Genomic DNA, 22,382 nt, shown 5'->3' on the forward strand with positions numbered 1-22,382 from the left:
TGTGTGGGGTCCCCAAGGCCCTGGGGGGGGTCTCTGTGGGGATCCCAAATCCCTGGGGGGGTCTCCAGGGGGTCCCCAATTCCCTGGGGGGTCTCTGTGGGGTCCCCAAGGCCTTCTGGGGTGTGGGGGGGTCTCCATGGGGTCCCCAAAGCCCTTTGGGGGTGTGTGGGGGGTCTCCATAGGGTCTCCAAATCCCTGTAGGGGTCTCTATGGGGTCTCCAAACCCTTGGGGGGGGTCTCTGTGGGGTCCCTAAATCCCTGGGGGAGGTCTCCAGGGGGTCCCCAATCCTTAGGTGGTGTGGGGGGGTCTCCATTGGGTCCCCAAGTCTCTGTGGGGGTCTCCATGGGGTCTCCAAGCCCTTGGGGGGGGTCTCCAGGGGGTCCCCAGTTCCCTGGGGGGGTTTCTATGGGGACCCCAAGCCCTTGGGGGGGGTCTCTGTGGGGTCCCCAAGGCCTTGGGGGGGTCTCCATGGGGTCCCAATTCCCTGGGGGGGGCTGTGTGGGGTCCCCAAGCCCTTAGGTGGTGTGGGGGGGTCTCCATGGGGTCTCCAAATCCCTTGGGGGGTGTCCATGGGGTCTCCAAACCCTTGGGGGGGGTCTCTGAGCCCCCCAGCCCCTGGAGGTGGCGGGGTCCGGCTGTGGGGTGCCCTGCCCTGCTGCAGCCCCCCCCAAACCCCACAACCAGCCCTCCCATCCCATTGGGACCCCCACCCCAAATACCCGTAGGCAGGGCTAAGCCATGCGAGGAGCCACGGGGGGGGCTCCCCCTGCACCCCAAAAGCTTCGAAACCAGGTTTTGGGGCCGCTGGGGGATAATAAAAAAGCTTTATTTGGGGATAAAACATTTCGGGAAGCGGGGGCCAGGCTGGGAGGGGGCTCTCGGTGACCCCAAGAGTGTCCCCAATTGGGGTGTCCTCAATTGGGGTGTTCCCAATTGGGGTGTCCCCAATTAGAGTGTCCCCAATTGGGGTGTCCCTTCTTGGGGTGTCCCCAATTAGGGTGTTCCTAATGACAGGGTGTCCCCAGCTGGGGTTTCCCCTTTCAGGGTGTCCCCATTCGGGGTGCCCCAATTGGGGTGTCCCCACTTGGGGTGTCCCCAGTTGGGGTGCTCCATTTGGGGTGTCCTTTCTCAGAATGTCCCCAATCAGGGTGTTCCCAATTGGGGTGCCCCATTTGGGGTGTCCCCTTTCAGTGTGCCCCCTTTTGGGGTGTCCCCTCTCAGGGTGCCCCCATTTGGGGTGCCCCAATTGAGGTGTCCCCTGTTAGGGTGTCCCCAATTGGGGTGTCCCTTCTTGGGGTGTCCCCAATCAGGATATCCCCATTTGGGGTGTCCCCAATCAGGTTGTCCCTTCTTGGGGTGTCCCCATTTGGGGTGTCCCCAGTTGGGGTGCCCTCTCTCAGGGTGTCCCCTTTTGGGGTGTCCCCAATTGGGGTGTCCTCCCTTGGGGTGTCTTCAGGGTGTCCCCATTTGGGGTGCCCCAACTGGGGTGTCCCCAGTCAGGGTGTCCCCTTTTGGGGTGTTCCCAATTGGGGCACTCCACTTGGGGTGTCCTCTCTCAGGGTAGCCCCTTTTGGGGTGTCCCCTTTTGGGGTATCCCCAATTGAGGTGTCCCCTTTTGGGGTGCTCCATTTGGGATGCCCTCTCTCAGGGTAGCCCCTCTTGAGGTGTCCTCTCTCAGGGTGCCCCCTCTCGGGGCGTCCCCTTTTGGGGCGTCCCCTTTTGGGGCGTCCCCATTTGGGGCGTCCCCTTTTGGGGTGTCCCCCCTCACGGCGCCAGGCACTTGACGCCGGCGTCCTCGGCGTGGCCGCAGTTGGTTTTGCCCCAGCTGGAGAAGCCGCAGCGCAGCAGGCTGTCCTCGGTGCCCCTGCAGGACACGTCGTCCATCCAGATCCTGCCCGTTCCTACAAAAAGAAAAAGGGTCGGGATGAGCCCCCCTCCTCACCCCAAGGGGGTCCCAGACACCGGGATGCTCACCCAGCGGGGTAACCCTATATTTTTGGGGTTCCAGAGCCACCCAGGAGGCACAATCCTTGTTTTGGGGGAAAAATCCCAAAAGATGCACGCTGTTGTCCCAAAAATGAAGCATTTAGGGGGTTGTGGGCACGTGGCAGAGGTGGGGGCACCACCCTGTGGCCCCCCCCCGGGGTATCCAAATGAGGTGGCACCAAGAGGGCAGCACCTTTGGGGTCCCCTAAAGCTGCTGCCAGGGCCACCGGGGCCTGGAGGTTGGGGTGTCCCCCCCCAAGGGACCCCAATAGGGTGGGCACGGGGGTCCTAGAGGATGGAGAAGGGGTTACGGAGCCCCCCCGGGTTTGGCAGCTTGGGGGGGGCAAAGGCCACCAGGGTGGGTGCCAGGACATTGCTGGCATTGCCATGAGGTTTTTTAAAAAGCTTTGAAAATAATAATAATAAAAAAAAATAAAATAAAAAAAAATAAAAAATAAAAAATTAAAATAAAATAAAATAAAATAAAATAAAAATAAATTATAAAATATAAAAAATAAAACCCTTTTGTTATTCCAAAAAGGAAAAAAAAATCAGAAGTCTCATAAAAATAAAACAAAAAATATAAAAATGAAATAAAAATAAATAAAATAAAAATAAATTATAAAATATAAAAAATAAAACCCTTTTGTTATTCCAAAAAGGAAAAAAAAATTCAGAAGTCTCATAAAAATAAAATAAAAAATATAGAAATAAAATAAAAAAATATGAAAAATAAAAATAGAACTTAAAAAAATAAAATAAAAAAATAAAAATGTAAAATAAAAAAAATAAAAATAAAAATAAAATAAACATATAAAAAATAAAACCCTTTTGTTATTCCAAAAAGGAAAAAAAATAAAATCAGAAGTCTCATCAAAATAAGATAAAAAATATAGAAATAAAATAAAACATATGAAAAATAAAAATAAAATAAAAATAATAATAAAAAATAAAAATAAAATAAAAAATATAAAAAACAAAACCCTTTTGGTATTCCAAAAAGGAAAAAAAATCAGAAGTCTCATAAACATAAAACAAAAAATAGAAAAATAAAATAAAAAATATGAAAGATAAAAACCTTTCGTTATTCCAAACAGGAAAAAAAAAAAAATCAGAAGTTGTGTCCAGCCAAAAAAAAAAACCACACAAATAAACCTTTCTTCCAAAAACCCCCACCCCGAGCCCCGGGGCGGCGCGGCGAGCGGCTGCGTGCTCAGCACCGGGGGCTCGGCTCCCTGTGCAGCCCCCCGGCACCCCATTTTTTTTTGTTTTTTTCCCCCATTTGGGGTCTCCCCCCATCCCAAATTGTCCCCAACCTTGTCCGAAGCGGGCCATGCGGTACACCTCGTCGGCTCCTCGGAAGCCCAGCATGCGGCACACCACGTCGCCGTCCTTCTTGTCCCAGCCGTCGTCGCACACCGTGCCCCAGCGCCGCTCGTGGAACACCTCCACCCGCCCCTCGTGGGGGCCCGAGCCGTTCACCAGCCGGATCAGCCCTTCCTCGGCCGCTGGGGACATCGGGGGGGACATCAGAGGACATCAGGGGACACCCAGGGACACTGGGGGGGACGCGGAGGGGGCCACGCGACCGCGTCCCTAAATGCGCGCATCTCCGGCGCTTGGAGAGCTGAGGGGTTGTGGATTTTGGGGTGCCAAACCCCCCCCCATTCTCCAGATTTTGTGTTTTTTCCTGCTTTTAGCAATTCCGCCAGCCCCCCCCGAGGTCCCCAAGCAGGCTCAGAGTTTGGGCACAGCCCCCGCGTGCTGCGATTTTACCAAACCTGGCTCGTTTTGCGCTTTGTGCCAAATTGGGGGCGAAGGTGGCTTGGGGGGACACCCTGTGGTGCCCCCACCGCCCTCCGGCCGCAGGAGGCACCCGGTGACACCACTACGGGTGGCTTGGGGACATCCCACTGCTTTTGGGACGCTGGAGAGGTCCCCCCGGGGTCCCCTTGGGTCACCAAAGCCACCCCTTGGTGGCCACGGTGGTGGCCAGCAGCCGTGGCGAGACAGGAGCCGGCTCAAAACCAGGGGGGGGAAATCAGGTGGGATTTATTCGTGCGCCCCCAAAACCCTCGTTGCGTTGCAGCCGCTTGGAGGTTTGTGATTAAAGGAATTTTCCCCAAAATCGGGGAAAATGTTCCCTATGAGGGCACGCTCGCTGGGGATCTGGGAGATTTTGGGTTCCCATCGCCGCGGGGCCCCCCGGGAGCACTTACCCAGGTCTCCGCCTCGGTCCCCTTTTTCTCCCTTGGGTCCTCGGTCACCTGGGAAGAGGAAGAGCAGAGGGGATGAAGCTCGTGCCGGGGGCTGGCTCTCGGAGGGTTTTCTCCTTGGGGAAACTGAGGCACGAGGCAGCAGCAGGGCTGCCAGCCCCTCTCCTGACCCTCTTTGGGGAGAAAAAAGCCCGGTGCCACGGGGCGAGCCGCTCCGGGGAGACGAGTGTTTCGCTGGGGTCCCTCTCTTTGATAGACCGGGGGAGTTTTGGGGTGGAAAAAGTAGAATTTGGGGGGTTACAGCCCCGTCCTGAGCAGAAGCCGCTCTGCCCCTCAGCTCGGTGCGAGGTTTCACCTCCGCCTGCCCCCAGCCAGAGCCGCTTGGGGAAAAGCGACACGGGGAGCTCAGAAACCCCCAAAACTCCCTTAAAATGCCAAATTGCATTTCCCAAACCTTCTTCCAGCCCCAGGACTGCCACCACGGGTGCCGAAAATACCCCGAGGGGGGGCACGGCCACAGCACTCCGTGTCTCCTGGGGGAGCCCCAGGTCTCAAACCCTGCACCCGGGCTTCCAGGGGACCCCCAGCCTCGTACCGGGGCTGCCAGGGGACCCCCAGAACCTCCCCATTTGCCTCTTCCATCAGCGGAGCCCCCCCGAACGCCTCGGGGTAAGGGAACCGGAGCTGGAGAGAGGTTCTGGAGCTGCAGGAGGTGCACAAATCCCCTCTGGGGGGGGGTTTGCTGGTGTCCTGGGGGCCAAAATGTTCCTCGGAGCAGGGCCCTCGCTTCCTGCAGCAGGCTGACCCCGTCGGCACCCAGCGGTGGTGCTTGGGGGGGGCTCGGCCAGCTGAGCAAACAGCCAGCCTCCAAAACCTGGGGCTATTTCCACCCGGAAAGGTGAAATCATGAGCTCAGCTCTCCGCCGTGCCACATCTCAGTGCTCCCCCCCACCCAGGCAGAGCAGCCCCCTCGGCCCCGCTCCGCGTAGCGATAGCCACCGAGGACGCAGCCGCACCCGCCCGGAGATTTCTTATAAAGCAGAAAAAAAAATAATAAAAAAAATAAATAAAATAAAAATAAAATAATAAAAAAAATAAAAGCACACAGGAAATTCTTGCCCTTTAACTCGGAGGCTCTGGGAAGCCGAGATCGCTCCCCCCGGGCAGCCCCAGCTGTGTCAGATGGAGAAAAGCTGCCCGGAGCCTGCGCCGCTGATGGGAACCAGATGAGGAGGAGAGCTGCAGGAGAGGGGCTGGAGATGCTGCTGGGCTGCACGTGATGAGAAAAGGCAGAGCTCAGCCCTTGGAGGGGACACCGGGCTGCTGGCCCCGTTGAAAAAAAAGCAGGGTTTTTCGCCCAAAATGATGCCGGCACCCCGTTGCCACTGCCACCATCACCAGGATGTGCTGAGATTTAGGTTTGGAGGTGGAGGGGAGTAAAGGGGGGCCCCGAGCCTGGAGCCCCCCTGTGCCCTGTCCCAAGGTTTTTGCCATCCTGGGGCTGGTACAAACGGGACCGGGGCCTCTTGAGGAGCGATTCTGGCTGAGGATGAGGAGGGAAAAGCTGGGAAGATGCCAGCAGGGAGCAAACCCCGTGAGCATCGTGCCTCCTGCTCCATCCCCGGAGCTGACGCTGCCCACGCAGCCTTGGCTTCTCCCAGGCTGTCTTCTGGGCTCTTCCTGGCAGCTTTTTCTCCTTTTTTTTTTTCCCTATTTTTCCCCATCTTTCCCAGCTGTGTTCTCCGCAGAGCAGCTCCCTGCTGGGCAGGGGGCAGCCCCGCGGGTGGCACCGCTGCCGCCTGGGCTTGGAGCATCCCTGCTGGGACGAAATCCCAGCTGAGCTGCAGAGCACCCCCCGCCTGCCCTGCACGTGGAGCTCTCCTTTTCTCCCCAAATTCACCTCCAGACCCCCCCCAGCCCCACTTTTGGCTGACTTACTGCCCTTCCTTCCCTGCACGACGCTCCCCGGGGCGGAGCGAGGGCGACTGATTTACGCGCGCTTCCCAGGCTGACTTTTTTTTTTTCCCCTATGGAAACGAGGAAAATAATCCCTTTCTGGGGGAATTTTAAGGGAAAAGGCATCGAGGAGGAGAAAATCGTAAAAAGGGAAAGCAACGAGGAGAGGGAAGCAATGAGGAGAGGAAAGCAACCAGGGGAGGAAAGAAACCAGGAGAGGAAAGCAACCAGGAGAGGAAAGGCCGTCCCCTGGGATGGCTGGGGGTGCTTTTTTTGCCCCAAAAAAGCGCTGTGCTTTGAGCCAGGGATTTTGGGGAGAGGCTTGGGGGTCCCCCAGGGCAGGCTGCCGGCTCTCCTGCGCTCGGGGAGGGGTGTGAGCCCCCTCAGAGGGGCGTGAGCCCGGTGGTGCAGGGCAAGCAGCCTGCGCTCGAAGCCTGGGCTTGGAGCGCTGCCTCGCTCCGGGTCTGTTTCCTATCAATTTCAGAGAATCCCAGAAAGCGTAGAAATTCGGCACTCGCCGCCAGCGTGCTGCGTGATTTATTGGAGAAGGGTTTGGGGCGAAGCTCCCTTATCTGAGCGCTCTGACCTCCGGGGATTTGGCCCCGGGGAAGGACGCATGGGTCCCGGAGAGGCGGTGGTGGGAGCGTGAGGTTGGTGCCATCACCAAATTCCTCCAGCCAGGAGAGGCAGAGCTGCCATCAGGGCTCGCTCCTCGGATCAGAAGAGCCAAATCTGCACGGAATTTGCCTGAAATTTGCGTGGGTTTTGGGGCTTTCAGGAAAAAAAAAAAAAAAAAAAAAAACCTGCACGAAGGAAGGTTTTGCACAACGAGCAGCGCACGGGATGAACCCAAAAAGGGCCAGCAGGAGCGGGGTGGTGCCGGGCAGGGCTCTTCCTGCCTCCCCCGCCCACCCAGTGGGTGTTTTGGGGTGGAAAGAGGCTGTTTTGGGAGCTGTTACCCGTCCCGATTTAGGCTGCAGCCCGGAGCTTCTTTTAAGAGGTCTCCCTTAGCCCTTAGGGTGTGGTGAGGTGATGGAAAACCAGGGGGAGCCAGAAGGGGACCATAAAATAAAATAAAATAGAATAATAAAATAAAATATATACAAAATATAAAATATATATAAAATAAAATAAATAAAATGAAAAATATAAATATAAATTAAATAAAATAAAAAATAAAAAATAGAAAACATAAATTAAATTAAAATAAAATAAAAATATAAAAAATAAAATAAATAAAATAAAAATATAAAAAATAAAATAAATAAAATAAAAATATAAAAAATAAAATAAATAAAATAAAAATAAAAATAGAATAAAATAAATAAAATAAAAATTAAAAAATATTTAAAATAAAATAAAATAAAATAAAATAAAATAAAATAAAATAAAATAAAATAAAATAAAATAAAATAAAATAATAAAGCCTGGCACAAAATGGGGTGCCCAAGGCCAGGCTGGATGGGGCTGGGGGCAGCCTGGGCTGGGGGCAGGGGTCGTGCCCATGGCAGGGGTGGCACTGGGGGGGCTTTGGGGGCCCTGAAGGCTGCCCCTTACCTCTGAATCCTCGCATCCCAGGCGGACCCGGAGGGCCGAGGTCCCCTTGGTCCCCTTTCAGGCCACGCGGCCCCGGTGGTCCTCTCTCCCCGGGCAGCCCTGGAGGATGGGGAGAAGCAAAAGGGGTCACGATGCAGCACTGGGACCCCCCGTCAGAGCCCCCCACCCTTGGCACCGATCTGTGCCCAAACTGGGCTGGGCTTTGCCAAACTATTTTTTTTTTTTTTTTTTTGGGAATTTTATTTCCGAAATATCTAATTCCGGGCAGGTGCCGCCGTGACCGCATCCCAAAAAAAGCACCAGAGAAAGCGAGGTGGAGAAGGAGCTAAAATTAAGAGCCCTTTCGGCAGCTTTTCGGCTTTCGGTGAAGCCTCCGGGGATTTTGTTTTGGTTTTGCTGTTTAAAGAAAAAAAATATATAAAAAGAAAAAATAAAAGAGCTTTGGGGAGGGCTCTGGGACAGCAGCCGGGTTTCCACCACCGTGGGGGCAATGGGGCCATGAAAAATGGGGTTTTATGGGGTGCTGAGCCCCCTGTCTTGGTGTGGGTCCATCATCGGAGTGGGGTGCAGTATTTGGGGGGACGGATCCTGCCACCCCTGTCCTGCTGGGGACAGAAATCCCTCGCCGAGGGGGGGTCCTTGGCAGCCCCGGTGCCGTCCCCGAGTCCTGGGCGCCAACCCCAGTGCTTCTAGGGTTGGCTGGAAATGAGAAACAGCCTCGAGCTTGGTTTTTAAATTGTATTTCTCTCAAAAACAATGGTTTGAGTGAAGAATGGGGAAAAATAATAATAATTAGAAAAAGGCATTCTTGAGATGGAAAAAAAAAAACCCTATGGAGAACCCAAAAGCGTCAGACCCCCAGCACTGCCCTGACGGGTGTGGGAGCCCATGGGGGCTGCCCCATAAGGGCTGGGAGCCCCAAAACCCCATGGGGGCTGCCCCATAAGGGCTGGGAACCCCAAAAACCCCATGGGGGCTGCCCTATAAGGGTTGTGGGCCCCAAACACCCCATGGGGGCTGCCCCATAAGGGCTGGGGGCCCCAAAAGCCCCATGGGGGCTGCCATATAAGGACTCTGGGCCCAAAAAAAACCATGGGGACTGCCCCATAAGGGCTGTGGGCCCCAAAAACCCCATGGGGGCTGCAGCCCTGGCTCTGTACACCCAGGTCTGGATGCTTCAATCCTTACCTCGCAGCCCGGGCAGGCCGGGCAGGCCGGGCTCCCCCTCCATCCCCTCGTGGCCTGGGTCTCCTTTGGGTCCCGGAGGCCCTGCAACGAAGAGGATTTGGCTGCAGGAGCCCTAAATGACAACGGGGGACGATGCCAGCAGCCCTCTTCTGTGCTCTGTGGGGTCTGAAGGACGAAAAGGACTCCCTCACCCTGCTCTGCACGCCTGAAAACTTCACCTTGCAGCTCCACCCGGGCTCGGGCCTAAGTTTCCTGGAATTTCCTTCCACCCTGTGACATCTCCAGTGAAATATCTTCCAGGAAAGTTTTTAAAAAATAATAATAAATAATGCATTTTGGAAGGGCGGAGACGAGCCTACAGGAGGGGATTTGCGGCACAGAGAGCATCTCCCCTGGCTGGGAAGGAGCCACCAGAGATCTGCAAGCTCTTGCAAGGCCAAAATCGGTGACAGAGCCTGCTAGGGGCCAGCTCCACCAAGCTGAAAGCAATTACGAGCTGAGCCCGCTGGAAGAAACTGGACGGGATTAAAAAAATAAATAAAATAAATGAGTCATGGGATGATAGAAAATTGGGCAGAGAGAGGCCGGAAGGGTCATCTGGTCGCTGTCCTGCCCCAGCCAGGGCGATAATTGGGAATTGTTAAGTGTTGTTTGCCTAGAAACCCCAAAAGCCACAATCTCATGGTCGTGAAGAAAGCTGTCAGCCGGCCAGCCTTATGGGGAAAAAAAAAGGGTGCAGAGTGTGCCGGCACCCAGGAGAGCTGAGGACAGCGAGGAGAGGATTTGGGGTGGGAAGAGGGATCTCCTGCCATGGAGAGGAGCCAAAAACCTCCAGGGGCTGCTTCAGGGGGATGTGGGGCAGGATCCAGTGAGGGATGGGCTGTATGGAGGTGCTGGGATGGTGCTGGGATGGTGCTGGGATGGTGCTCGCCCCTGGTGCACGGAGCCTTGCACAACAGCCGGGAACACTGCATGGCCTTAAATCCCCTCGCTGGCCTGCTGGAGTTTGAAAAGCTGAGTAGATGGACCAAAAAATATATAAATAATAGAAATAGGAAGGAGATGAGAGCACGAGCAGGTGGTGCTGCGCCCAGCCAGTGACTCCCTGTTCCCTGAAAGAGCCCGAGGAGGCCAAGCCCTGCTGGGGAGGGGAACACTGTGGTGCACTGAGGCTGCCCCGTGTCACCCTGTCCCTTCCAGGACACAGAGCTAACGTGGGAATAAGGAATTAAAATAAAGGAATGCCCTGAAATTCAGCCCGGGGAGCTCTCCTGTCCAAGCGGAGCTTTGTAAGGGTGATGCTGGGTTGGAGGGCAGCAGGGGGTGTCTCAAGGGAAGGGGTTTCCTGCTGGCATCTCTCCAGTGTGTCCCAGTTCAGCAGCCCCAGGTCCTCCTGGAGGAGCACAGAAAGCTCTGCAGGACCCAGTAAAAGCTCTGCAGGATCCAGGGACAGCAAGAGTGAGGATGGAGGAGCAGAGGGGCGGCGAGGAGAGGTTCAGCAGCCCCTGTGCCAAGTCTGTCCTCACCCCACCAGGCTCGGGGCTTGTGGCTGGGGGCAAAAACCCCTCTCCAGCTGCCCCCTGCTCTGCTCCATCCTCCCGAGCACTGCAGCTGGGCTGATGTGAATGGACAGGGGAGAAAACCTCTCCAAAACCCTCTGGATGAGGCTTTTCGTGACAGCCAGATGGAGCCGGCTGGCAGCACGTCCCCATCCCACCCAGCGCGTTGTGCAAGCGGCCGGGGCTGGGCACCCTCCCTCGCTGCTGACACCGTTATTTAAGACCTGCAGGCTCGGGCCAGGGTGGCTGCAGCTGCTACGAAGCCACATCTGTCCCCTCCTGGCTCAGCCAGCGGCCAGAGGGAGGGAGAAGCCTTGGCAGCAGCCCCGGCACTCGCTCCCATCTGCAAGAAACTCCAGGAAAACGCTCAGCCTCTGCTCGGGGGGGCTGGCAGCAGCGTGAATTCCCCTCGCCCCTGCTGAACCTGCTAACGTTTTGGCCTCCCCGAAGTCCTCAATGAGGGGCTCCAGCCTTGAAAAGGCAGCTGGGGACAGGGCTGCCCCGAGCCCACCCTGGGCTTGCTGCCTGCTGCTTCCTCCCCGTTGCTCGTGTGCCTCAAATCAGGGGGATCCCCACGATTTTGCTGCTCCCCCCACCCAGCCCAGGCGTGCAGCTCCTTCCCCTCTCTCGTTTCACACATTTTTGAAGCCAAATGAAAGCTAGAGTTGGTGGTCAAGGGTTGGGAGGGCTGGGATGGTTATTTGGGATGGGCTGCAAGAGGAGAAGAGCGGGGGAAGGGGAGCATGGAAATATGGGGCCATGTGGTGGTGGGGTGGGGGGTGAGTGAGGGGACCTGGTGGGCTTCCTCCCTCATGTGGAGCATGTCGAGGGTACCAGCTACAGGTGATGGAGACACCTGAGCCCTGGAGAGACCCAAACCTGGTGGATTTGCTACATCCCAAAGCACCTGAGACATCTCCATGGGGCAACCCCGTGCCATGGGGCTCACTCCCAGCACCCCCAAAGCACCATGGACACCCTCCTGGCTTCATACATCAGTGAGGAGAGCTGCTAACAAGATGTCCTCGTCTTACCCCAAATCATGGAATCCTAGAATTGGACTCGATGATCGTTACAGGTCCCTTCCAGCTCGGGATATTCCATGATTCTAAAAGAGCTGCTAACAAGATGTCCTCGTCTTACCCTGAGTCATAGAATCCTACAGTTGGACTTCATGATCCTTATGGTTCCCTTCCAACTCAGGATATTCTATGATTCCATGATTCTAAGGGAGCTGCTAACAAGATGTCCTTGTCTTACCCCAAATCCTAGAATCGGACTCGATCCTTATGGGTCCCTTCCAACTCGTGATATTCCATGATTCTAAGGGAGCTGCTAACAAGATGTCCTTCCTCATCTTACCCCGAATCACAGAATCCTAGAATTGGACTCAATGACCCTTACGGGTCCCTTCCAACTTGGGATATTCCATGATTCCATGATTCTTAGGGAGCCACTAACAAGATGTCCTCATCTTACCCCAAATCATAGAATCCCAGAATCATAGAATTGGACTTCATGATCCTTACAGGTCCCTTCCAACTCGCAATATTCCATGATTCCAAGGGAGCTGCTAACAAGATGTCATCGCCTTACCCCAAATCATAGAATCCTAGAATCATAGAATCATAAAATCCTAGAGTTGTACTTCATGATCCTTATGGGTCCCTTCCAACTGGGGATATTCCATGATTCTAAGGGAGCTGCTAACAAGATGTCCTTGCCTTAACCCAAATCATAGAATTGGACTCGATGACCCTTACGGATCCCTTCCAACTCGTGATATTCCATGATTCTAAGACAGCCACTAACAACATGTCCTCATCTTACCCCAAATCATAGAATCCCAGAATCATAGAATTGGACTTCATGATCCTTACAGGTCCCTTCCAACTCGCAATATTCCATGATTCCATGATTCCAAGGGAGCTGCTAACAAGATGTCATCGCCTTACCCCAAATCATAGAGTCATAGAATCCTAGAATCATAAAATCCTAGAGTTGTACTTCATGATCCTTATGGGTCCCTTCCAACTCGGGATATTCCATGATTCTAAGGGAGCTGCTAACAAGATGTCCTTGCCTTAACCCAAATCATAGAATTGGACTCGATGACCCTTACGGATCCCTTCCAACTCGTGATATTCCATGATTCTAAGACAGCCACTAACAACATGTCCTCATCTTACCCCAAATCATAGAATCCCAGAATCATAGAATTGGACTTCATGATCCTTACTGGTCCCTTCCAACTCGTGATATTCTACGATTGCATGATTCCAAGGGAGCTGCTAACAAGATGTCATCGTCTTACCCCAAATCCTAGAATCATAGAATCCTACAGTTGGACTTCATGATCCTTATGGGTCCCTTCCAACTTGGGATATTCTATGATCCTAAGGGAGCTGCTAACAAGATGTCCTTGCCTTACCCAAAATCCTAGAATCCTAGAATCGGACTCGATGACCCTTACGGCTCCCTTCCAACTTGCGATACTCCATGCTTCTAAGCGAGCCGCTAACCAGATGCCCTGGCCTTACCCCGAATGACGGAGATGTTCCTCAGGGCGACCGAGTGCTCCCAGTCCTTGAGCCGCAGGTCCTCGGTCACGTTGCCGAGGATGGCCAGCTCGTGCTTCAGCTGCTGCTCCATGGCGATGTGGACCAGGCGCATCCGCCGCGCGTCCTCGGTGGCGTTGCTGATCAGCACCTGCAGGTCCTGGATGCGGGCCCGGTGGACGTTCACGTCGTAGGAGAAGGTCCTGTTCATGGCGTCCACGGCCCCGCTGGCGGCCGTCACCTGCTCGCTCAGCCCTTCCAGCCGGCTGCCGAGGTGGCTGAGGAGGTGCTCGTGGTGCTGGAGCAGCAGCCGGCTGCTGTTGCCTTCCACCGCGAGCCTGTAGGCCTCCTGCTGCGCCGCGTCGCTCTGCTGGGCCAGGCTGTCCCACAGGCTGGACACGGCCCTGTCGGTTTGGCTGGCCTGGCTCTGCAGGCTCCAGAGCAGCCCCTCCAGCTTCTGCAGCGACCCCGTCATCAGGAACAAGGAGTCCGAGTGGTTCTGCAGCAGGTCCTGCAGCCGCCAGATGTGCTCCATCACCTCGCCCTTCAGCGGGAGGTGCAGCAGCTTCAGCTGCACGTCCCTGAAGCTCTCGTTCAGGCGGTTCACGTTCCCCAGCAGCGCCTTCAGGTCCTCGGGGGACGTCTGCGGCCGGGAGACTGCGAGGGAGAGACAGGAGGGGGGCATCAGAAACCCCCCCTGGAGATGGGGCCGATGGAGAGGTGCAGCCCCGCTCCATCCTATACAGCCCCCCGGGATGGATGGAGGCACCCCTGGGCCCAGCAGTGCTTGGACCCTTTGATCTCAGCAGCTTGTAGCTGTCCAGTAAGCCCAGTGGCACCCAGTAAAGCCCAGCAGCACCCAGTAAAGCCCAGCAGCACCCTCAGAGCCCCCATCCAGCCTGGGGGCATCACCACCCCCTGCCTCTGCCTGTGATGCTGGGTCTCCAGCACAGCCTGGGCTGGGGGGGAGGGACTCAAAGCCAAACCCACAGGAATAATGAGAAATAAGGGAAAAAAATAATCACTATTGTTCCTTCGGTGGTGTTGGGGTTCAGCTGGAGCAGCCCCGGCACCATCCTGCCCATTTCCGAGGAGGAGGAACCGATGGAGGACGTTGGGTTCGGATTAAAATCAGCGTTTGGATTAAGGTTTGGATTAAGGCATCAGCTTCCTCGCAAGAAAACCGAGGGGAGAAGAGGCCCCAGGTGGCCATCGCGAGCAGAAATCCCCCCAAAGGCAGGTCCTCCAGGGGCTGGGATGCACGGGCACGCTCCCTCCCCTTCTACCTGTGGTTATTCATAAATACGGAGTGGCCCCAAACCCTATAAACAACTCCTAAAAACTCGTCAGGCACAACCGCGGGCGCGAGGCTGAGCCGGAGGAGCAGGAGATGGGCGGGTGCTGGTCCCACAGCCTCCTCCCACGTGCACGCAGCACAGGCACCCTCCCCACCACGGACACCCAAAATACCAACCCGCCGCCAGCTCCAGCACGAGGCCTGGCAGCCCTGGGGCTGAGCTCATGGTCCCCGAAGGGCTCGGCGAGCAGCTGCTCCCCCCCTCACACACCCCCAAACTATTGTGTTTTCGGGACAAGCTGTCTTCCTGGCTGCCGTCCCCACCGGCTCCTGGCCCCAATCCCCGGCCCCAGCCCCGGGTCCTGCCCTGGGAGCACCCATGAGCTGTTTCAGTCCGTCCCAAAAAAAAGAAAAGGATCGCAAGAGCCCTGCCCCAAGCCCTGTCAGCCCTTCCTGCTGCCCCCCAAAAACCAGCTGCAGCACGGCTCTGCGCTCCCCCTCTTGCACCATGGCCTGGGGAGGTCCCACCAGCATGCAGAAGCGTGCACGAGCAGGGATATGTGCGTTTGGATGCCCATACGAAGGCGTCTGGCTCGTTAGCCTCATCCTAACGAGCCTTGATGCTCTGCGGAGCAGCACAGGGCTGGGTGCCCCCATGCGCCGGGGTGCGCAAAGGAGTGGGATCAGCCTCGGATCCGGGCTCAGACAGCCCAGTGCAGAGCTGTGCACGCAGGTGTAAGCTCTGTAATACCAGGATTTAACCCAGACCTTGAAAAAAAAAAAAGCCAAGAGAGTGCTCAGGTGTGGTTTGGTGCCGTTTTGGGGCACAAGGTGGGCATGAATCCCACCCCTGTAACCCAAAGAGCTGGGTCTCCAGCGGCCGAGCCCAGCTCCCTGCAGGCTTCAGCCCCTTCCCCAGGGCGATGGGGACTGGGCTGGGGCTGAGCACCAGCTCCCCGAGCCCCAGCTTCACAAAAATCACCTTTTTCCCCTCCTTTTTGGTGCCTGGAGGAGCGCACACCCCAGGAGCGGGGAGGGGCGCAGGCAGAGGAGTGCCACACACTTCCCACGGGGCTATTAAAAGCAGGCTGCAGTTAAAGGAACTTTAACTTTTAACTTTTTTTTTTTTTTAACTTTTTTTCTCTTGCTCACAACATCCTGTTTCCCCGGCTCCTAGGTGGTTTAAAGGTATTTTTAGCAGCTTGCTCATTTTCCAGCCCTTTGCCACGGAGCGGGGACGCCTGCCCGGGGCCAGCTTCAAACCCACACCCGCTCCAGGAGGATGCACGGGGCTGCTGGGCACCCAAAACACGGGGTGGGATGGGGGCTGGGGTCCTGCAACCTTTTTTTTTTGGGTTTTCCTCACGTCCCCTGGGCAGAAAGGAGCACGGCAGGGACGCACAGGGCTCAGCATCCCCCCTCGGAGCTGCCCTGGTCCCACAAGGAGGTTTGGAGAGCTCAGCCCCAGCCCCCCGAGCTGTCCGGGAGGGTCCCCTCCGAGCCAAAATCCCTCCAGCAGGAGTTTCTCCCCATTAACAGCCCTGCGAGGAGGCGCTGGCAGGCGGAGCAGCTCCCAGGGCCCCCATCCATCCGTCGCCTGCTCATCCACTTCATCACCACTCATTTCCACCGCCCTGCTGAGCCGCCGCTTCTCCTCGGCCAGCGCTTTTGGATGCTCCCCCAGCAGCCAAATTTTTTGGCTCTCCAGCCCGCGGGGTCGCAGGGCTGGGTCCTGCCGCTCTCCTGCCATCGGATCCGGGATTTTGGCACCCCCAGAAGGGGTCGGACCCCCCCCCTCCCCTGGGGTTCAGCCGCATTTTGCCTCTCCGAGGCTCCCATCCCCAGCCAGGAGGGCGAGGCGATTTGACCGGGGGTCTTGCTGAAGCCTGACAGCTGAAATCCTGGCTCCGGGAGGGAGGCTTTGAGGATGCCCACGGCTCCAGCTCTCCCTGCTGTCGTCGGGGGCCCTAATCTCGTTCCTGTTATTGCTGGAGCTGCTCTCAGGCGAGCAGCTGTAGCTCGGCCCAGGACATGCGCGCCCGCCCCGAGCCCTTTGCACAATTCATGGCATCCCCAGCGCGGGGCTCCTCGCTCCAACAACAACATGAAAACAATGTCATGCAAGAAATCGGTGGGAAAGGCTTCCAAATTCCAGCGAAACCTCCCTCTGTCCCTTCCCCAGCCCACGGAAAGCTAAAATCTGCCCTGCGCAACAGGCACGGGCTGGCGGCGGGGAGTGAGACAAGGAACCCGTCCTGCTCCCTGCTGCGGGGGACCCGCCAAAAAATCACCCTCAGACCTAAAAGGGGCTCATGGAAGGGGGGTAGAAATCGGATCGGCTCTGCCCAGCCCTGGGGGGCACTCGGGGGCTGGAGCAGGGAGGTGCTGGGGGGGTCCAACCTCAGAAGCGACGGGCCCATGCCTTGGAGCATCCTTGGGTTCATCGGGGCACCCATGGGAGCCTCCCCACCCCGCAGGACCCACACGGGGGGGTTACGGCTGCTCCGTGGGGGGCTGCCAGGGGTGCGGGCATCCTCCCAAAAACGGCGAGGGGGAGGGGGGGGGGATAAGCCAGCAGTGAAGCCAAGCACAGGGGATGCGTGCGCAGGGCTGGGAGCAATTAGAGGCACTCGTGGGCAGCCTTCCCGTCCCTGCCCTCTGGGCTCTGCCCCCACGCTCAGCAAATCCAAGGAGGGGAGGTTGGAGGGATGTTTTGTGCAGGGATAATGCCCTGCCTGCGTCCGAGAGAGCCTGGGGGTCCCCAAAAGGGGATTAGGGGGGGCGTTTGTGCACTGCTGGGACCCCAGCATCAAAGGCAGCACCAAAGCTGCTCCCGGCACGCTGAGCAGCGTGAGCTTGTGTCACCGTGCTCCCAGGGAGCCGGAGCAGCCCCAGGGGCAGCAGCAGGCTGCCAAGCAGAGCAGGGGGCACCTCTGTGGGTGCCACAACCCCGCAGCAGGCACAAAACCCCCCGGACGCCACCGCAGCGGCGGCAGGAGCGTGGCCACGGCACCCCTGAGAGATTCGGGCTGGCAGGTTTTAGCCTTCCCCAAGCCAGCGTGGAGGGATGCCCCCCAAAGAAAACCCCATCGGGGGCCCCGTGCCCGGCCCTTACCTGCGAGGATGAAGACTCCGACGAGGATGAGGAAGACGAGGAGGTAGAGCCCCAGCACGGCGTACTTCAGCGCCGCCAGCGAGCCCAGCCGCCCGCAGCGCCCGGCCGCCCTCATCCTGCGCCCGGCACCTGGGGACACAACGCGGCGTCACCGGGGGGGGGGGGCTCAGCTCCCACCCACAGCCACCTCCGGGGGATTTCGGCAGCCTCGTGGCTGCAGGGAGGGGGGCAGCACGTCTGTGGGTGTCTGCTTTCAAGCATAGATGGGGTGCGGAGAGCCTGGCGGGGACCCCGGGGGGAAAACACCGGCACGGAGGGCAGGGAGAAGGGAAAAAAACGAAGGAAAGGACAAGGGAAGCAGGTGAAAGGCTCTCTCAGGGTGAAGCCAGCACCAGGGAAAAGCCCTCTGCTTCGGGGTTTTGTCCAAGCCTGTGTTTTGGGAGAGTTTGGGTGATGCTGGGCGTCACAGCCCCAAATCTGTGAGGGACTGCAGAGGTCCTGCCATGGAGGGGAGCTGGGAAAGAGCCAGGTAAATCCCAAAGTTTTGGGATGCGACACAGCCCAGCGCTGCAGATGGACCCGGTGCCTCCATCCCCAGCCCCAGGGCTGCAGCACTGCTCTGGATGGATGCCTCGGAGCCATTTGGTGAGCCCAGGGGCACTGCCCAAACGAGGGGGTGATGGGGTGGTGGCAACCCAGCCGTCCCCCACGCTTCTGCCGAGGGGCAGCCAAGCAAAAGGCACTTCTCCAAAAGGGGTTTCCACGAGCGGCCGGGAACCAGCAGCTTCCCACGGGCTGTAGGGTGCTGCTGGGTCTGCCCCTCACCACATCCCAGACGTCCCCGGGGACGCCGACAGAAGGATGAGGAGCAGAGCCCCAAATCTCCCAGCCCCTCGGTGTTCGGGTGCCGCAGTCCCATCGCTCTCTGCCCTTTAAGCCCCAGGCACAGCCCTGGACCACCCAGCTCCAGAGCTGGAGTTAAGCCAAAAAGGTGAGGCAGGTGAGGCACAACAGCCCCAAAAACAGCCCCCTGGGGAGGGGACCCCCTCCTGTAGCCATGAGCGACGCACCCAGAGACATCCCCAAAGTCCACCCCAAGGACCTACGGGGTGCTGGAGGGACAAGGGGCTGGGCTGTCCCCTTCTCCATCACCTCACAGCCCTCAGGCCCCCCCATCCTTCCCTCCCCCCCGTCCCCGTCCCCAACCCACCCATGTGCAACTCGTTACCCGCACGCGGTTCCCATTTGCTGCTCGGGGCCTGCTGTCACCGGCCAAACAGCTGGAGCCGAGGGTTTCATAATGAGGAAAGCTGCAATATTTTTCTGACATTAACACTTAGATCAGGTCCTGGGGGACTCCGGGAGGAGCTGGCCCCGCGCCCCGAACCACCCACTCCTCCCTGCCTGCGCTCAGCCGAGCCCGGCTTTCACAACAGCGCTCTCCGAGCGGCCCAGGGGTGTGCTCCGGCCCGTAACCAAGGGGAAAAGCAAAATATTTCTCCCCTGCCCACCCCCAGGGGAGCCAGGCTGCGGTTTGCCCGGCCGCGGAAAGAGGTGGGGGCCGGGAGCAGGCAGGGCTCGCCCCCAGCCCTGGGGTGGGAGCAGAAGGTGCTGGGTTTGCGCCCAGGGTGCAGCATCCATCCTCGTTAAGGCATTGCCCCGAAATCCATCCTCGTGGGCTCAGGGCTGGCCTTGCCCCTTGCTTGGGCATCCCAAACCGCGAGGTTTGGGAGCCTCGTGGGGTGACAGCGAGTCTGGGGGCGTCAAATCTCAGCTTTCACTGGCACTGGAAAATCCGCCCCGCGGCCCCGCAGCCGTCCCCAGCCCCAGTAAGGCCACAGCGCTGCTTGCACTGAGCACCACGAGCCACCTGCACCGCGCTAGCATCCAAAAACCAATTTGGCAGGGGCTGGGAACCTCCCAGAGCCTGGTTGCAGCCCGTCCCGGGCTCCCCATCACCCCCCCGGGGATGCCCCAAGCGCCGCGCTCTGGTGCCTGAGCCTGGCAAGGCGAGACCCCCATCCCCACGTAGCTGTGCCTGGGGGGCACGGCGCTGCTGGGAGCCCCCCCAGAGCAAGGCTGGTTTGGCTGGCAGCCCCCAGGTGGTTTCTGAGCGAAGCTGCCAGCCGAGGGGACCTCTCCCAGCTCCGCTTCAGCCCGTCCCGGCTGCGGAGGCCTCGTGAAAAAATCCTGGAGGGAAGCTCCGTGGAAACGCCGTGGTTTGTGTCCCTGCTCCGTCTCCTTCAGGGGGTTGTTCCAGGGGACAAAATCTCCCGGCAGGGACCAAACCAGGATGGAGAGCAACACGGACACCACTTGACGGGCCACGAGGAGAGGAAAAGAGCTCAGCAAGGCCGCGGTGGAGGCAGAGGTCCCATGAGAAACGCAGGTCCCACCGCGCCCCGGTGCTACCGGCCCCACCGTGGGGCATCTCTGGACAAGAGCACACACACCAGAGCAAGTTTGGAGGAAAAAAAAAGTCAATGTTCAGCAAGGAAAGCTGCTTTCCTGGAGTGGAGGAACAGAGTGAGACCCTACGCACCCCAAGAGGTGCCCTGGCTGCGCCCATCGGGCAGAGGGGTGGATAGGGCAGGCGAGGAGGCACAGGGACCCGTCCTTCCCTGGGCATTTCCCCCACACAAGCTCTGGCAGATGAGAGGTTTCCTGCTCTGCGCCACGCATCCAGCAGGGACGCAACGCCCTGACCCCAAATTGCCCACCAGCAGCCCCCTCCGGGCGCAGGGATTCCTCCTGGGCTCTGCTTCCCTGGCACCCACAGATCCTAAGCCGGGCCAGATGCTTTTATCCACGCAGGGACAAATTGCTGAGCTGCTCCCCGGGTGAGCCAAGCCCCCGTGTGCCCCCCCCCGGGAGCTCTCTGGGTTCGTGCCACCGGGATGAAGAAGGGAGCAGAGGGAGCGGGGCGCCTGGACTCACCGTCCTCGCAGAGGTTCAGTTTGGAGAGGTTCCTTCCCTCGAAGGGCTCCTCGAAGACGGAGCCGTTCTCCCTCTCGCCGAAGGTGTGCAGGTACATGGCCTTGTTCTCCATCCTCCTGTCCCCTGCGGGGCCGAGCGGGCGGGTGAGGAGCTTGGGGACCGTGCCACGTCCTGACCCCGCTCACCCAGCACGGCCCGGGATGGAGCAGGGGACCCCGACCCGCTGCTGGGGGACCCCAATCTGCTGCCAGGGGGACCCCAACCCGCTGCCGGGGGACCTCTCACGGGGGGCAGAGGTGGCCACATCTCAGCGCGAGGTTTCTTGCCAAACCCAGGATGGGTTTGGGAGCACCCCGAGTAAGAGCCAGACCCCGCAGTGACCCCATGGAGAAGCCACGGGCTAGCTCAGCAGCAGCTGGCAGCCTGATGAAATGCCCACCACCAACGCAGACCCTCGGCTTGGGGGGGCCGAGGAGGGGCACCCACCACCCACGAGGGGCACCCAGGACCCCCCTGTGCTCCCCCACAGGGCTTGGGGTGCCCCCACACCACCTCTAGCAGCACGCAGCACCCCAACCCTGCTTTGGGGTCAGCAGACGAGCTCAGCACCTACCACTGGGGGGGTCCTTACGGCACCTGCCTTTTGGGGGGGGCAGCCCCTCACGCCCCCATCCCCGCACTGCTCTGCTGGGGAAGGAATTAAAGCCCCCCCACCAGCCCTGCCAGGCTGGGCCAGCCGTGCGCCCCCAGCCCCACTCCCCGCGCCCCCACATCGCTGCCACGCTCTGCGGGACCCCCCCTCTCCAAGTGGGGAGCAGCCGGGGGGGCTCCGGCATCACCCTCCCGACCCCAAGCATGACCCGGGGGGGGGAGCAGCGAGCACGGAGGCGACCCCCGGGGGTCTCGGAGGGATGCTCGGGGGATGCACCGGAGGCTTGGGGGAGGCAGCGACCCCCGCGCAGCCCCCCGGGGCGCACAGCAGCAGGCAGGGGGGGTCCATCCCCGCACGCCCCCCCCTCCCCCAAGCCCATCCCCACCGCCTCTCCCCGAGACTCACCGGGGGTCGAGCCCCGCAGCTCCCCCCCCCTCCGCAGCCCCTCTCAAGCCCGGCGCTGCGCGGCGGTGTCGGGGACGGGCGAGGACCCCCCAGCCCCAGGCGGGGCGGCCCCGAGCTCTCCCCGGCAGCCCCCCATGGGCAGCGGCTGCGGGAGGCGGCGGAGCTGGAGCCTGAAGCTGCGGGGCCGGGAGCTTTTTGTAGGAGGGGGGCGGGAGGGGAGAGGGGGGGCGCCGGGCTCCGCACGCCCCCGCGGGGTCGTCCCCGCCCCGGGGAGGGAGGAGAGGGATGGGAGGGGGCGCCCGGGACGGGCTTTGGTGGGGGGGGGGGGGGGAAGGCAGGGTTTGGGGGGGCTGGGGGTAAGCAGGGGGGTGCACGGCTGGGGGCTGCGGAGCTGCTCCGGGTTGTGGCACTGCTGTGACACTGTCCTGGGCTATGGCACTGCGCTATGGCACTGCGCTATGGCACTGTGCTATGGCACTGCCTTGGGCTGTGGCACTGTGCTATGGCACTGTCCCAGATCGTGGCACTGTGTATGGCACTGCTCTGGGCTGTGTCAGTGTACTGTGACACCGTCCTGGGCTGTGGCACCGTGCTATGGCACTGCCCTGGGCCATGGCACTGCCAAGTGCTTTGGCACTGCCACATTTTATGGCACAGCCACGTTTTATGGCACAGCCACATTTTATGGCACAGCCATGTTTTATGGCACTGCACCATGGCCTTGCCACGCACCCTCCGGCCCTGCCACGCGCTGTGTGCTGTGCCACTGTGCCCTGCCTCGGGGCACGGAGCTGCAGGGTCCCCACTTTGTGATCCCTTTGCAGCCACCCCACCAAGCACCCCACCAGGACTGGTGTGGGCCCACTGCCATCGCTCCCCGGGGGATGCAAGGTGGGGACAAAACTGCAGCTGCAGCAGAGAAAGGCAGCTTCTGGAGAGTGTTTTTGAGGTTTCT

At 58.8% G+C, this 22,382-nt stretch overlaps 1 protein-coding gene across 2 annotated transcripts; it reads right to left on the reverse strand.

Annotated features, from left to right (window-relative positions):
• Positions 1 to 812: 812 nt before the first annotated feature.
• SCARA5 (scavenger receptor class A member 5) lies at positions 813 to 21,563 on the reverse strand. 2 transcript variants are annotated; one of them, XM_082758056.1, is made up of 9 exons: positions 21,428 to 21,563; positions 20,371 to 20,493; positions 17,434 to 17,562; positions 13,004 to 13,678; positions 8,905 to 8,985; positions 7,717 to 7,815; positions 4,207 to 4,254; positions 3,304 to 3,495; positions 813 to 1,902 (listed from the first exon to the last, which is right to left on the reverse strand). In XM_082758056.1, the coding sequence occupies exons 2-9, from the start codon at positions 20,480 to 20,482 to the stop codon at positions 1,766 to 1,768; spliced, it is 1,473 nt and encodes a 490-aa protein (XP_082614182.1). In that variant the 5' UTR covers positions 20,483 to 20,493; positions 21,428 to 21,563; the 3' UTR covers positions 813 to 1,765. The 2 variants fall into 2 exon arrangements, with proteins under 2 accessions (XP_082614182.1, XP_082614183.1); XM_082758057.1 differs by lacking the exons at positions 20,371 to 20,493; positions 21,428 to 21,563 and adding an exon at positions 18,644 to 19,385.
• Between the last annotated feature and the right edge of the window lie 819 nt (positions 21,564 to 22,382).

Source organism: Aythya marila (assembly GCF_965140915.1).
Source record: "Aythya marila genome assembly, chromosome: 3".
Lineage (NCBI taxonomy): Eukaryota > Metazoa > Chordata > Aves > Anseriformes > Anatidae > Aythya > Aythya marila.

Bases quoted from the DNA above. Each gene is read 5' to 3' on its own strand.
- SCARA5 (XM_082758056.1), bottom strand. From the start codon at position 20,482: ATGGAGAACAAGGCCATGTACCTGCACACCTTCGGCGAGAGGGAGAAC. The intron at 13,679-17,433 runs GTAAGGGCCGGG...TCTCCCTCGCAG, and splicing joins CGGAGTCTTCATCCTCGCAG to TCTCCCGGCCGCAGACGTCC. The intron at 7,816-8,904 runs GTAAGGATTGAA...CCCATCCTCCAG, and splicing joins CGGCCTGCCCGGGCTGCGAG to GGCTGCCCGGGGAGAGAGGA.